The sequence below is a fragment of the Sesamum indicum genome, linkage group LG3 (genome assembly GCF_026168435.1).
Source record: "Sesamum indicum cultivar Baizhima isolate 11 linkage group LG3, ASM2616843v1, whole genome shotgun sequence".
NCBI classification, from domain to species: domain Eukaryota; kingdom Viridiplantae; phylum Streptophyta; class Magnoliopsida; order Lamiales; family Pedaliaceae; genus Sesamum; species Sesamum indicum.
Genome location: NC_142659.1, coordinates 24,362,431 through 24,377,470, shown reverse-complemented (window position 1 = coordinate 24,377,470; position 15,040 = coordinate 24,362,431). Strand labels below are relative to the sequence as shown.

Below are 15,040 nucleotides of genomic sequence, written 5' to 3'. Positions count from 1 at the left end.
GACTAATTGTTAATCGACTGTTAAAATCAAAAAATTTTAAAATAATAAAAAAATATTCATAATTATATCGTATTTTAAATAAGATTATTGTAACTTAACCTTTAAATAAATATGGAAATAGATATAAATGTAGATGAATATATGTGTGTTTGAGAAATCAGAAGGTTTTCAATTTGAAATTCTCAACTGCTCCAGACTCACTTGACCACGGCCAAGGCCAATCCACCTGGCAGCCAAACCTCGTTCCTCCCAGTCCCCACTCTCTTCCCACACACACGCGCGGAAGAATGCATACGGCTGATTGCGGCAATGCTTCCACACGAGCACGACCATCTTAATTCACAACGATCAAATTAAAGCTTTTTTATTCTCCAATTTTCCATCAACTAATTTGACGACAATCTGTTACGAATCCGTTGATCCAGTAATAGTTACTGTAATTTGTTCGAATGATGGTGAAGAAACGAGTGCCCGATTGGCTCAACAGCTCCATCTGGTCCAATCCTCAGCCGCCTCCATCACCGCCTTCAAAGGAACCCGTGAAGTGGCCTGCATCCCCAATTGTTGAGCCGCCGCCTCCACCACCGGAGCCTGTGAGAGCTTCTTCTGGTCACGCTACTGGTGCTGCGAAAGGGGGAATTAGGGATCCGTTGAGCAGTAATTATGCTAGTAATAGTAGTACGTGTCACAGTGATGAGGATAATAGGAGCTCTTCTGCCAATTCCACGGTTTCTGCTGGTGGTCTGCGATCCGCGCATCCTGCTGCTGAAGAAATCTCTAGGCATGTTCAGCTTTTACAAGAGGTTTTTCAACTCTCTCTCTCTCTCTTATATACATGTACAAACACAAACACTCGGACGAACTCAGAATACAGTGCTGCGCGGATGGTTCCACTGTTTGTGCATGCGCCTTAACAATGCATGTTCACACGCACTGCAGCAGGAGTAACGTACTACGTAGGATCTCATGAAAGTTGCTCACACTCACATTGATGCTTGAAGTCCTCGTTGTTGCTCACACTCACATTGATGCTTGAAGTCCTCGTTGACTTGGAATTTATTCTGGCAGTTTAAATTTGTCATGTAAATACAAGTGGTCTCGATAATTACTGGCTATTGCAACTTATTATAGTAAACAAAACATAAGTCTTACCTCCGCCGGTTTTCTCTTCCAACGTATCATGTCTTTGATATAAAAGGGATTGAGCCTCGAAAATTTTAACTCTATATTGTGTTCATAGGCTGTTCCCTGATCTATTGAACTACACAACTCACAAATGGGTATGGTTAATCATGCAAATTATGCAGCTTCCCAAGGGAGAAATAATAAATCTACCTATATAGTTTAACGCACATGTGTTGTTCACGAGGGCTTGAGAAGGCATTCAATGTGCAATGCTATACATTATCTATTCAGGCAAAGGACCAGGGGAAATGCTTCTTTCAGTCTGAACTCAAGTTCAGAATTTCCTTTAGTAAATTAGTGAAATTATCTTCTTATGGTCATGTTGGTGGTGGAGAGATAAAAGAGCTTTCCCATATTAGGAGACACTGATGATCTCCCTGCTACCACACTGGCTGAGTCTGTGGAGGCCTGTTGCGCGGAGAAACTGTGGTATGAGTCATGATCATGATGCTAAAAATCTAGGATTATCTAATAATATAAAATAACTATTCTCTCAAATGATCTATCCAAATAAAATGGGAGTAGGTATTTTTCCTTGCGTGAAGATAGGGATCTTCCAACTACTGGAGATAAACTTCAATATCACCTCCTGATGAAACGAATATACTCTTTTTGTTGTACTGATCTCTGACAGCTAACTTGTTTCTGTATATTAGTTGCTATGTGCTATCAGCTATGTAGACTGTGCCTCTTTATTTCTTGTCAAGAGATATATGCTCATGAAAAGAGGGATACTCAATTTAATAAGTGATGTGAATCATGACAAGGCAGGAGACACTGTCCTCCCAGGTCAAGGTACATGCAATAATGCATGGGGTTTGAAAGTTGCATGTTAGATAACTGCATTTGTCGGGCATTAAATTTTTTTGTTTATCCTTTCTGCTTTTTTTCTCCCTTTACAGTTTTAATGGGCTGGTTTATTTTATCTGTTAATTTGCATTTTATTTTTATTGTTAACCATAGCTCTCGAGGAAGGTTATAAATATGGGAGAATTGAGGAGGCTAGCATCAGAAGGCATCCCTGGTGCAGCTGGTATTCGCGCAACTGTGTGGAAGGTACTAATTTTAAGTTATTGTCTTTGATCTTGGTGCATTTTATTTTAAGCGATGTTTAAGAAGTAAGAATTTCTTGTACCAATTAGTATCCGATTGTAGAAAGGGCGTTAAACTATTTATTATTAGAAATAATTGTACACTGGTTGACATTCCAATTATGTTTCATGAAGAAATGTAGAATTATGACAAAAGAACAGGGAAACATTCATGGAATTACAATATCTGCATCATGTCGATACATTGTGGGTCTAAACAATTAAACTGTTCTTCATCAATGCTGATCTGGTTTTTGAATTTAGAGCTTGAGAAGCAAAATCAACTAGTGAGGCACAATATTTTGATGGAATTCTCAGAATGGTAGTCCACGGTGGAATTTTCAAATTTAAAACGAACTATTTATTAGGTTAACATAAAGGATACCAATAGTGAATAGATTATGTTTCTCCGTTCTTTCAAACAAACCTGATGAAATCTCATAGTCCCACAGGAAAAAAAGGAAAAGAAAATAGTATTTGAGCAGTCCCATGTTATGACCAATCTGTAGAATCAGAGCATGTATTGACTGATTTAGGCTACACAGTAGTCTATCCTAGCCTACCATGGAGGTTCTTCTCCATTATTAATGCTTCACCTATCCTTCATCATGATTCTTAATTTTTGTAACTCCATTGATGGGGTACTCGTGCTTCTCAAGAATATTAGGAATGGAGGAGTTTTTATGTTGGAAAATATCAAAGCCATTGATTGAAGTCCAAGACTGATAATCTATTATCGAAGTATAAAAGTAGCAATATCCAACTCCTGTCCCTTTTTTTCTTAATAGCAAAAGAATAAATGAGAGTAAATCTTGGTTCTCTTTTTATGCGTAATAAATATTGATATAAAATTTCATTAAGGCTTAATACTAACAACTGAGATGTTACTCTTTTTCTTTTTCTTCTTTGCTTTTGGTTTTCTCCCTTAATCCTGTTTCTTGATTTAGGAACTTTAATAAAATTAGATTATGGTTTTATCTTGAACTCTTTTCAGCTATTATTGGGGTATCTGCCACCCGATCGCTCACTTTGGCCTTCAGATTTGGCCAAGAAGAGGTCTCAATATAAGCATTTAAAAGAGGAGTTATTGATGAATCCTGTAAGTTCTTGCAAATCTTTTGACCAATATCTGTATCTGCTATTATCTATTTCTCTCCTTGTAATGATTGTGAAGCTGGAGAAGGAAAAGAATTTGATGGATATTGACCATATAGTCACTTCGCATTATCTGCTGATGGTTACATCTCGTGGGTTTGGTATTAGACGAGACACACTAAGATTCTTTAACAAGATCCTGAATACCTAAAGTAAATTAACTCAATTAGACCAGATGCTATAAGATATTCTAACAAGAGTAATCTGAATGCTCTAGCAAGATATTCTAACATTGGCCTCAAGTTGGAGCTATATATCAGCCATGCTCAACCTGTCGCATCAATTCTTAAACTGATTTTTCCTATGCTTTGCTGAAGACATTTGCAGTATCCCCTGAGAGGAGTAGATCAGGTGCTAACATTGACAAAAAAAAAGCAATAGTCAATTTCAAAAATATGCTTAGTTCTTTCGTTGAAGACCAGATTAGTAGCAATATGATAGTTGTCAGATTTTCTTAGTCCACGGGCGAGGGCGTTTTTTGTAGGTTATGTGATGATTTTTTCTAGAATATCCTCAGTATAAACTGCACAATATCGAAAAGTGGCTCTTTGCTGAATTTCATAAGCGGCTCTCACATAAATTCTTAAAATGATTTTTCCTATACTTTGCTGAAGACATCCGCGGTCTCCCCAGGAAGGAGTAGGTGAGGTGCTAATTTGTTGGCTGATCACAGATTTGACAAATAAAGCAAGTTAATTTCAATATGCTTAGTTCTTTCATGAAAGACTAGATTAGTAGCAAACTAGCAATATAAAAGTTGTCTGATTTTCTCAGTGCACAGATGAGGGCTTCTTGTAGGTTATGTGATGATTTTTTCTAGAATATCCTAAACGTAAACTGCACACTATCCATAAGTGCTCTTAACCAACATTGACTGTGAGGCCTCCCACAGATCACTAACCTACTTAGCAGGAACACATGGTCTTGAACTAGAGCCAACCCACACTTTTTCATCTTCTCATTGAATTAATTTTGCTGGATCAGCCACAATAACCTTTAGATCAACTTACTTTTCATAATTGCTCTATAAAGAACCAGAAAGAAATCGATAAATGGGGGATAGAGAAACAACTAAGATGTTGCTAAATGCATGGATCTTATCAACCTCCATGCATCATAAATAATAGATTGTTACATTGAATTTGAAAAATTAGGTACCATTTTATAGCGTTCTGTTGGCACTTGGCTAAGTTCATAAGTTGCAGATAAGCAAACTCGAATTACTTATATTTCTCCCAGTAATTTCTTTAACCACAGCATGTCACTGGTTTTATGTGCCATTGTTATTTCCAACTTTTGCAACCAGATCTAGATGTTGTAGTCTGTTTCTAAACTGACCAAGTCATAAGATCTCCACCAACATAATTGCCATACCCAGAGCACAGAGGTAGAATTTTCTATAACCTTTTAGAGCCAACACAGTCTACATGTGATTAGGCCTCTATCTTCAAGGGCTCATGTTTCTTAAATAGCAACCCTTTTACCTTGGAGATGCCTTAACGTACTCCATGATCCTAGGAGCAACTTCGGTGAATAAGTCGTGGTTCGCCAATAAAGCGAGTCAGATCTAGTTATCTGCAGGTGTATCAACTCCCCTACAAATTTCTGTACTTCATTTTCTCCTCTAAATAGTTACCATCAGGCTTCCATAACTGACGATTAAATCTGTAGGAATGTGGTGGTCCTTGATGAAAATTATGCTTTAGTTTCTTCTATAACCCAAAAGCTATTGCCAAAAAAGAGTAATTTGACTGACATATATGGAAGCTAACTTTTCCAGTATCATGATTGGGATTCACTTCAGATCTTAAATTGCATTCTTTGATCTACAGATCGCATTTTGCTTCTCCATCTGAGCAACTTACCTAGTTGGGTGCTCTGTGAAAATAGTGTTGTGTAAATCACCATATGAAAAGACATTGTTCACATCCATCGTGTATAGGCCAATCTAACAACCAAGGAAAATAATACCTGATTAGAGTTTAAGTATGCAACTAGCAAACAAAGGTTTAAAGATAGTCAACACCATAGGTTTGGGTTAACCCTCTGGCAACCAGTTTGTCCTTGTATTGGTTAACAGGCTGATTAGTCTAATATTAAAGAGTAAACACCCATCAGGCAAGCACCAGTCTCGACACTAGTAGGTGCTGGTATGAGCTCCCAAGTCCCTTGAGCGACAAGTGCAGCCATCTTCTCATCTATAGCCATCTTCCATTTAAGGTGTTGTAATGCCTTAAGATAAGACTTGGGAATAGTTTCTAATGGAAGGGAAACAAGGGACTATGAAAAGCACGCTAAGATTATCAAAACAGAGATAAGTAGCTAAAGGACATGCAATATAAGATCGTTACCTTTGCAATTACAGATAGGAAGATCATCACCAGAGGCTGAAAGATCGGATAACTTCGAAACTACAGCAAAAGAAGGTCAATAGCCGAGGTACTGCACATGATGGGTTGTAGTAGTTGCCTATGACAGGAATACACCTATTCTGGTTGAGTGGTAATATCTTCAGGAGGTCAAACATCAGATGATCAGGATAAGTAATGGAAAAGATTTAGAATTAAACCCAGAAGGAGAGGTACCTTTGAGTGCTAGGTGCTAGACCTGGAGAAACTGAAGGATCAATGCGAGACTTAATCAAAACAATTGTATCCCTTTTGCATGCAAGAATAGCGAAGAAATATGCACTTGATTGATCTAGGAGGCAATTTATCATGACAAGGGGAGGAAATGTGAATTAAAGCAGAAAAGAGATGAAATAGAGTAACATAAAAGAGAAATTGACCGAGAGAAAGACAAAAGTAGGGATGGTCTCCATGGAGAACACTAGAAGGTAATGATTAACAAGGACACATGAAAAAAATGAATGGATGTAGGAACATTCATTTGAACTTTAGATTGTGAGCAACATCAAGAAGTTTGCTTTCTATAACACCATTTGCTCAGAGGCACACCCGCCAGAACAAAGGAAAATGGATTGAGGAACATTCATTTGAGAATTAGAGTGTGAGCAACATCTAGAAGTTTGTGTTCTGCAACACCATTTTGCTGAGAAAGTGTGAGACACGAAGTCTGATGTAAAAAGGACTCACAGGAAACAGAGACCTCTTTTTGAAAAAATTCCAGCATATTGCCGGTTCAAATAACATGAATATGTGCAGTCAATTGAGTTTCTATTTAATTACAATAAAAGGTAATGGCATGAGGAACTTGAGGTCTATCATAAAATATACACCCAGGTTATCCTGGAATAATCAACAAAGATAAGAATGTTTCGGATTCCAGCAACAAACTCAACAAGACAAGGACCCTAGACATTGGATTGACCAGGTCTCAGAGGACATATTGCTTTCCTGTTTTGACTTAAGGAGGAAAGGAAGCATGATGATGCTTGCCCGACTCAAACAACTTAAGTCCAAGATAGCAATAGGAGATTTAATGGCAATAGTTGTCTTAATTTGAAATGATGGGTGACCAAGGCGACAATGCTAGGGAAAAAGAGGCAGAAAGAGCACTCCCATCTACAGGTTTAGTAGTTTCGTCCAAGTAAAAGTGCCACCATGCTCATGGATTCCATTAATCGCCCTCCACCTGTATGTCCTAAAACACATAATTTCAAGTAAAGTAAGTTAGATAGTAGGTTTTGGATTTAGTAAGTTGACTAATAGATAATATAGATAATAATAAAGGGAGAAGCAAAGAGGACCTCATAAAGAGTGATGTTTCCATTAGGACTGGTGATACAAACAGGTGACAAGGAATTAGAGAAAGACACGGATGAGAAATAAGATTCACTATCAGTGATAAGGGGATCTAACATTGAAGGCACACCATCAGAAGTAGTAAAACACTTGGAGATGGAACAACTGAAGTTGCAGAATATGTACCATAACAGTGAAAAAGTGTTTTGCGGTCTTATTGGCTTATTGTAACTAGATCAGACTCCGATATATACAACTCAGTAATGGTAAGGGTAGTGACCCAGCAATAGAAGTGCTGACTGTTACAATTATTTTATTAAAAGATCTTGTTGGCTTGGAAACTAATAGAAAATTAGCTACGGCAAAATTCACATGGTAATCGCCTGTGAAAGTCAGATCAGCCAACCAACCAATGAAATTCACAACATACAAATCCTTTTTCTTTGGAGAAAAAAACAGAGGATTAGTTGGATGTGAATGGTGAAGGATGAAGGAGAGTGGCAGTGAGCGGATAACAGTGGGTTGTTGTAATTCTGTTGGGGGATAATATCCTTTTTCTTTCGGTTTTTTTCCTTTCCAAACCTGCTTGATATCATGTGAAATAAGAGAATCTTTGAATTTTATTTTATTGAAGAATCTCCATCCCATATAGATAGAGATAGGATTAGGGTTAAGTATAAATTAGGGAATGATATAAGTTATCTGTATGCCTAACTAAAATAAAATAAAATAAATAAGACAACATAATATAAGTATTCTAACAAAAACCAATTCTGGCAGGTCGAAAGTTTACGAAGTTTCTTGATTGGGCAAAATTCCTGACCTGGTTCTGCTGGGCGAATTCGCTATCTAATTACGGATGTTAATGTATTAAGTTAGAAATTTTGATCCTTCGCTACCAGGATATTGGCTGTCTTAGACAGTGAGAGGAGGATATTATTTCTCTAAAGTGAAAGTTTGGCATCACTTACTTGAGAGTCAGCAATCCTAAAAGCTTGATTAGCTCATTGTTATCCTTTTGGGTGGCAAGCTAGTGTTCAGGAGAATTCTTAAGACTTGCATCTTGATTGGCTTGCATGGACATCATAGTTGTGATTGTGAATTTCTTGAATCTCGACTACACATCTTTTCTATTTTCCAGCATGTTTCTGAATGTTTCCATGGCTAGTCAGTCAGAGATTACGAGGAGGCTGGAAAAGTCAGGAATTGAGAACAATGATCTAGATGGCATACCAGGCTTCCTCACAAGATCAGAGGTAACTCATGGAGAGCATCCCTTAAGTCTTGGGAAGAATAGTATATGGAATCAATTCTTTCAGGTACCTTTATTCCTTACAACACTTAAAAATCATGCATTGCATGTATTTGAGGTTATGCACTGATGTGCAACCTGTGTTCGTGCCCTTTTTTATTTGACTTTAAAGTTGTCGGCGTGCTTAATGGTATGCCTGGTATACAGCAGACCAATGCCAACTAAGATAAATATGTTATCTGACTCCAACATCTATACTTTGTAGGACAGTGAGATCATGCAACAGATTGACCGGGATGTCAAGCGGACTCATCCAGACATGAACTTTTTCTCTGGGGACTCAACTTTTGCTATATCTAACCAAGTGAGCTCTAGTTCCATTTATCTTCTCCTTTTGTTTCTAGTCTAGCAATGCATGCTTAGTGCATGTGCCCCGTGAATCTTGCTTTCAGGAGGCTTTGAGGAACATATTGATTGTATTTGCAAAACTGAATCCTGGAATAAAATATGTGCAAGGGATGAATGAAATCTTAGCGCCGCTATTCTATGTGTTCAAAAATGATCCCGAGGAGGAAAATTCCGTAAGTTATTTTTCTTGGTTACTAATGTTTCTGTTTTACAACAATATGCGAGTGATTTAAAAGTTTAAATTGAATGATAATATGCAACCATGCTTTATCTTTAAAAAAAATGGTACAACAAATACTACAAATATAAATTAATTATTCCAGTTGGACTTCATTGAAATTTTTACCCCATTTCGAATAAAATATCATCTCGTTCCATTTTATACCAGTTAAATATATAAAGTCTGTCTTTAAGCATTATCTAAAGATATGTTGATCCATCTATTCACCTTCCATCCACTCCCTCCTCTCTCCCCCAAGACACGTCTAATAACAAGAAAAGCAGCTGCATGAAGAGTTTTCCAAACTGCCAGTCCTCCGAACTTGAGCATATCCATTATTTGGTCATTATACAAATTACATCCCAACTGAGTTGACTTTGAGGTTCACCACTCCCTAGTTTCACTCAGAGTAACAGACACTCTGATACTTTTTGGATGGTATTCTTGGGGTCAGAAGGTGCTCGCATCACTCCCCATTTCATTTGGAGTAATAGGCTGACTCTTATTCTGCATAGCAACTTTTACATTTTTGGGGGGGGGGGGGTAATTTTAGGCTTGACATTTCCTTATGCAGCATTGGGTGCTGTATCTTTGTATTGTTGTTTTGGTTTATATTTCAGTTACTATTTCCTTTTGCAAGCCCTGCAGGCTTCTGCTGAAGCAGACACTTTCTTCTGTTTTGTGGAGTTATTAAGTGGATTTCGGGATAATTTTGTTCAACAACTTGATAACAGTGTTGTGGGAATCCGTTCGACCCTTACAAGATTATCACAGCTTCTAAAGGAGCATGATGAAGAACTCTGGCGTCATCTTGAGATGTCAACAAAAGTAAGAATCTATGCGTCCTATGTTGTTAATCCCCTGCGTTTTATCTTCTCTGTTGTGGCAGTGCTGAAGAATATAAATTCAATTACAATGTTCAAGAAAATCTAGTATAGGAAGGCAGATTTGCACACCATGATCTCTTTATCCATACAAGAAAGTGAGAGGAGAAGATACTCAAACTTCAATTTTCAACTGTATGTTGTATAATATTGTTGTGTCACCTTCAGGCGCATCTTAACTTATACATGTATTGTTGATCTCAAGGGAAAAGGACATTAAGACTTTTATGCAAAGGTCATCTGTTGTGCTAGAGGATACAAACAAAACAACCAAATAATTGAACTGCTTAATCTTTTGTCAGTGAGTCTTCAGTGTATCATTAGATCATGCCAAATTTTGTGTATTATGAATGGATATTATCCCCATTGAGAGTCAAAGGTTATGTGGCTAAATGGTGAATCTATAAAATTTCCCTGAAGCGAGTAAAGTTGCGTTGTATCTCTATGTTGATAATTAATTACCAACACTGCAGCCTTTTTGACCTGTTACTTGTTAGCTTCTTCAGTTAATTAGTCTTTCATCTAGTGGAGTGTATCCATACTTCACGATTGGAAAGAAAAGGTAGAAGGGTGGTCATTGTGTGTAAGGCATCCTTAGTAATTCAGTTTGCTTGAGAAAGCTAAGCTGCTCGGTTTCCTCCCTGATTAACAACTGCTTGTAACATGTAGATCTTTTTTATTTGGTAGCACTATTGTTGGATGCTAAAAAGATGCCTGCCCTAAGATTGTTTCAGACACTTATGATCTTATGTTTGTTTGTGATAGCATTTGGACATGAATTGCCAAATCTTCTAGACTTGAAGATGCTGTGGTTATGGATTTTTACCACAATCTGCATCTACTTAAAAACTCGAGAGCAATTACTAAGAGAATTGTCACTTCATGTACTGATGTACATTTGCTACTTGTCATCTTATGGATGAGGAAGTAGAATGGACCAATGTGACACTGACAAAGATGACGAGCACTGTGCATCAACTAATGATGATCGTGACAGCAACAAAGAGTTGACCTAGATGAGATACTGCCTATTTTTTTGCTGTCAGTTTATGCTGCTTTTGATTTCAATTTGTTTTTTTCCAATACATATTTATTTCTGAAAATCTTATAAATATTTACTGAATGTACTCTACCAGCTAAGTTATTCTCCGTCTTAAATATTGTTTGTTCATTTTGTAAATTTGCTTATGTTATTGGTATTATCATCATTCGCTGAAAAATCATACATTTTCTTACTTCACTGGATGAGGTATGCACCACAGCTTGTGCCTAATCCCCGCAAGACCCTGGGCTAGATGCACTTTGGGCATTTCACTACTTCGGTTCCATCCAAGTGTCGTGTCTATGACTGAAGAATATAATTTATAATCTAGTGAAAGTTTCTGCTGATGGAAGCTTTGATTATTACCTCATTTCTAGCCGGTGTAATGTAACACAGTTCTTTTCCTATGCCTTGTGTCTGTATGTGCAGGTCAATCCCCAGTTTTATGCATTCAGGTGGATTACACTCCTTTTGACCCAAGAATTCAATTTTACAGACATTCTCCTAATCTGGGACACACTTCTGAGTGACCCTGATGGTCCTCAAGTAAGTCATTTTCTTATCTGGTGTGTTGATTTGGAGGTACATATCTGTGCATGTATTCTAGTTTATAGAGCATTTACTTACCCTTTCTGGTTACATATCTTTTGCATTAAGAAATATAGAGCTTAGAGCATTGTATCTTGGTATTGTACAACGAAGCTTTCATCAAAGTGAAAAATAGAGAGGAAGAGTTCAGCACATCTTATGATGACTATAGCGGCTGCATCAAGCGTTCTGTTTGAGTCAAATATTTATCAGTTTCAGATGATATTAACATTAGCTGGAGCTTTTATGGTGTACCTTTGAAGTGGATGATAGTGGTTGCTTGATTAGACTTCACAATTATGTCTGAAGTGGATTTTGTAATGAGACAATCTTGAACAAAAATATTTGGAACTAAATGAAGATTGTGCACTTGGATCGTCTTTTTGTAGATTAAAAAGCATTTGCCCACATGGTGTAGTTAGAAGTCAAAATGCCTAAATTTTAGCTTCTCTCAGTAGCTGGGATAATTCCATAGTTAGGATCTGCATGAAATATTTTGATGGCTGCATGATAGTTACACTTGATAATAGCTGAAACTAAAGATTGTTAAAATAGATTTATGTGGAAAGAAGAACAGATAAAGAAATGGCTATATTCACAAACTAACTAACTTGATTTTTCGTCGAAATAGATTGAGCGAGAACTGATTGAGATAGTCTGAGCACATTCCATGCCCCTACCAAGAAGAATGGTTGGCTGCTGACAAGCCTAGAGGAAGAGTTTGATTTAACATACATGGAATGATTTTGAATTGGGAAATGACCATCATAAAGCAGTATAGAAGAAGAGACCTATAAGCCTACTCTGTACTGAAGATTTACTTGAGTTGGCTTGAAGTTACCAAAGTTGAGGTTAGGCTACGATGCAATGTTAATCTTGGTCAATGTCGTTGTCACATGCACTCATGAAACAATCTTTGTCCAACTCTCCTTAAACAAAACAATGACAGATTCATTTAGACACCATTTGAGAGGTGGTAAGAGTTGTGGAAAGGATGGAATCCTAAAACATCTCTCTCTATTTTCTCTTTTCTTAGTTATCCTTTCTTTCCAAACAAATTGAGCTCACGGCATATTGTAAGAATTGATTTCGTTCTAGTACTCACAATAATATTGCAAAAAACTTTCGTCTCCGTATTGTATGGATAAGTCCTATATTAGAATTTATAAATTCAATCATAGGGATCAATTTTCTAGTCGTTTTTCATACTAATCTGTATTCTACATAATTTTCTTCCAATTACTATGCAGTAAATAAAAAATGTGATAGACACATTTATGCAAACCTAATCACACTGTTGACTTTAGTGAAACCTTCTGATATTGCATCCCATTTACCACATCGTCTATAATTTGATCAGGAAAATGAAATTTAAATAACTAATTTTTATGGCATAAATTAGTGTGTCCAACTTTGTTAATTAGGAATTTGTGTTAGTAAATTATTAGGAGGGTCGAGACCTAATTGGATATCAGTTCTTATTGTTGTTGTTTAGAAGTGTGGGTATGCCTAGTTATGGGATAATCTTTACAGGGATGTAGAAATCAGGTTCATTGTCTAATATGAGGGTAATTGTAAAATTTATGAACGACTTCACAAAATATGTGACATCATCAAAATATATGAGTGCATCTTGGAAATTTATAAAAGCTCTGGTGATGATGTCACTAAATTATCAGGTTGACTATTAGAAGGGAAGGGAGTAATTGGTTAGCAAAAGATAAGTAACAAGGGAGGTTATTGAAATTTCCCAGAGAACGACGTTCATATAACTTAGCCAAACTAAAAGGGAGGAGGTACAATTATCCCTAATCATAAGCATTTATAGCTTTTGGAATGTTTGAGTATCATTAACCATCCGCCATTCGAGCTCCCCCCCAATAACTGCTAAGTTGATGCATGTTGGTCTACTTGTTTTCTTTTTTTCTGGCATGCCCAAATGGTGGTACTTTTTAGATGCCATTGGTTATTCTTTTTAGTTTTATTTCTTTCAGCCCGAAGCTACAAGTGCAAAAAAATGAACTAGTCTACAAGTTTACCTTATCCTCACAAAACTGCAGGAAACACTGCTCCGAATTTGTTGTGCAATGCTGATTATTGTCCGGAAGCGTTTACTTGCTGGTGACTTCACTTCTAATCTTAAGTTACTCCAACACTATCCATCTACCAACATCAGCCATCTCCTCTACGTTGCCAACAAGTTGCGTATTCCCTCGGCAGGCTGAACAAGTTGCACGTTCACTTGGGAGGCGGAACCTTTCCAATGATATAAGTTTGTTCATTCCATTTTTTGTACTTCTATTGTCCGATATTTTCTTTCTTGTAAAATTGCAGATGTAAATGTAATTTGATAGCATTTGATGGAAGTATTCTTTGTTGTTTGGTCAATACTTTCTTCCTTTGTCTAGTGTCACCAACAAAGAAGGCTAGAAAATGTCAGGTTTTGGTTGCTTGATTAAGAGTTGTGTTTGTGTGATATACTAGTTTGTGTTTATGCAGATTGCTGACACTTTCTGTTGTACTTTTGTTTTTGTCCGTCATGGGCTTCGGTTCTCTGTTCTAATTCAAAATCAGAGCCCTTCCCTATTGGTCAGAATGCCAGTACCTGACTAAATTGCACTTCATCCTGCATAATAAGATTTCTTTCATTTTTTTTTATTTGACTAAATTCTCTTTATAATTATATTAGTTTACTGGTATTTTCGTAAATCAATATTATAATTATATAAAACTTAATTTTAGAAACATACTGAATTAATAAAATATATTAATTGAAAAAACTGAATGTGGACATTTCTTGTAAATAGATTTCGTTAAAGTTCATTGAATTGTTTAAATTCATTTTCAAAATTACAGAATTTTTATAATCAATTCCCCAAGTACATCTCTTGGTACGTACTTATTTTTTTTTTTTTTAATTTCTGTTAAGAATCTATATATTGATCTTAGATTCATAATCAAAACATTATCTGTGACTTCGAAAGTATGAGCATATAAAGTATTTTATATTCCTTAATCTTTTCAAATATAAATATATAATAACGAAAGCCATTAAAATATTAAAATTAATATATTATTAGGTAATATCTTGATTTCTGTAGGAGTAAAACATTTTAGATTGAAAAACAATAAAATATGTGGATATTTTTTTAATCAATTTTCTAGTATAATGTAGAACATAATATAAATTTTATAAAACCCTCTAAATATTGGTGTTGTTATGCTAAATGTTATTTGATTCAAGTGTGATTAAACATATATATGTGGATTTAATTATTACTACTCATCAAATACTAAATCTATGCAAGAAAAGGAAAAAAAAGACCACATGGGGTTGGGAATATATAAGCACCAAATAAACGTACCAAAAGAAATTTTGAAAGTATTGAAAAAACCAAAACCAACCTGATAATATATAGAGTAACAATCTATTATAAATGTCTCCTACCAAAAGACAAAAAAGTATGGCCACCACTTTCAAATCAAATTACATTCTTCACTAATTAGAATA

General features: G+C 36.2%; 1 protein-coding gene across 3 annotated transcripts; it reads left to right on the top strand.

Moving 5' to 3' along the window:
* Nucleotides 1-161: 161 nt before the first annotated feature.
* LOC105158666 (uncharacterized) lies at nucleotides 162-14,050 on the top strand. Of its 3 annotated transcripts, XR_847534.3 has the most exons (10): nucleotides 162-803; nucleotides 2,149-2,241; nucleotides 3,271-3,375; nucleotides 8,308-8,454; nucleotides 8,653-8,751; nucleotides 8,840-8,968; nucleotides 9,664-9,843; nucleotides 11,371-11,487; nucleotides 12,161-12,380; nucleotides 13,590-13,728. XR_847534.3 is itself a non-coding variant. In XM_011075493.3 (9 exons), exons 1-9 carry the CDS (start codon nucleotides 450-452, stop codon nucleotides 13,752-13,754), a joined length of 1,389 nt encoding a protein of 462 aa, XP_011073795.1. In that variant the 5' UTR covers nucleotides 164-449; the 3' UTR covers nucleotides 13,755-14,050. The 3 variants fall into 3 exon arrangements, 2 of the variants coding, with proteins under 2 accessions (XP_088734719.1, XP_011073795.1); XM_011075493.3 differs by lacking the exon at nucleotides 12,161-12,380 and having other exon boundaries at nucleotides 164-803; nucleotides 13,590-14,050; XM_088878593.1 differs by lacking the exons at nucleotides 8,840-8,968; nucleotides 12,161-12,380 and having other exon boundaries at nucleotides 163-803; nucleotides 13,590-14,050.
* Nucleotides 14,051-15,040: the final 990 nt, after the last annotated feature.

What these genes read in the sequence shown, in the direction of transcription:
- LOC105158666 (XM_011075493.3), top strand. Translation starts at nt 450, where the DNA reads ATGATGGTGAAGAAACGAGTGCCCGATTGGCTCAACAGCTCCATCTGG. An exon ending in TTCGCGCAACTGTGTGGAAG is followed by an intron (nt 2,242 to 3,270) that starts GTACTAATTTTA and finishes AACTCTTTTCAG; the next exon opens with CTATTATTGGGGTATCTGCC. An exon ending in ATCTTGAGATGTCAACAAAA is followed by an intron (nt 9,844 to 11,370) that starts GTAAGAATCTAT and finishes CTGTATGTGCAG; the next exon opens with GTCAATCCCCAGTTTTATGC.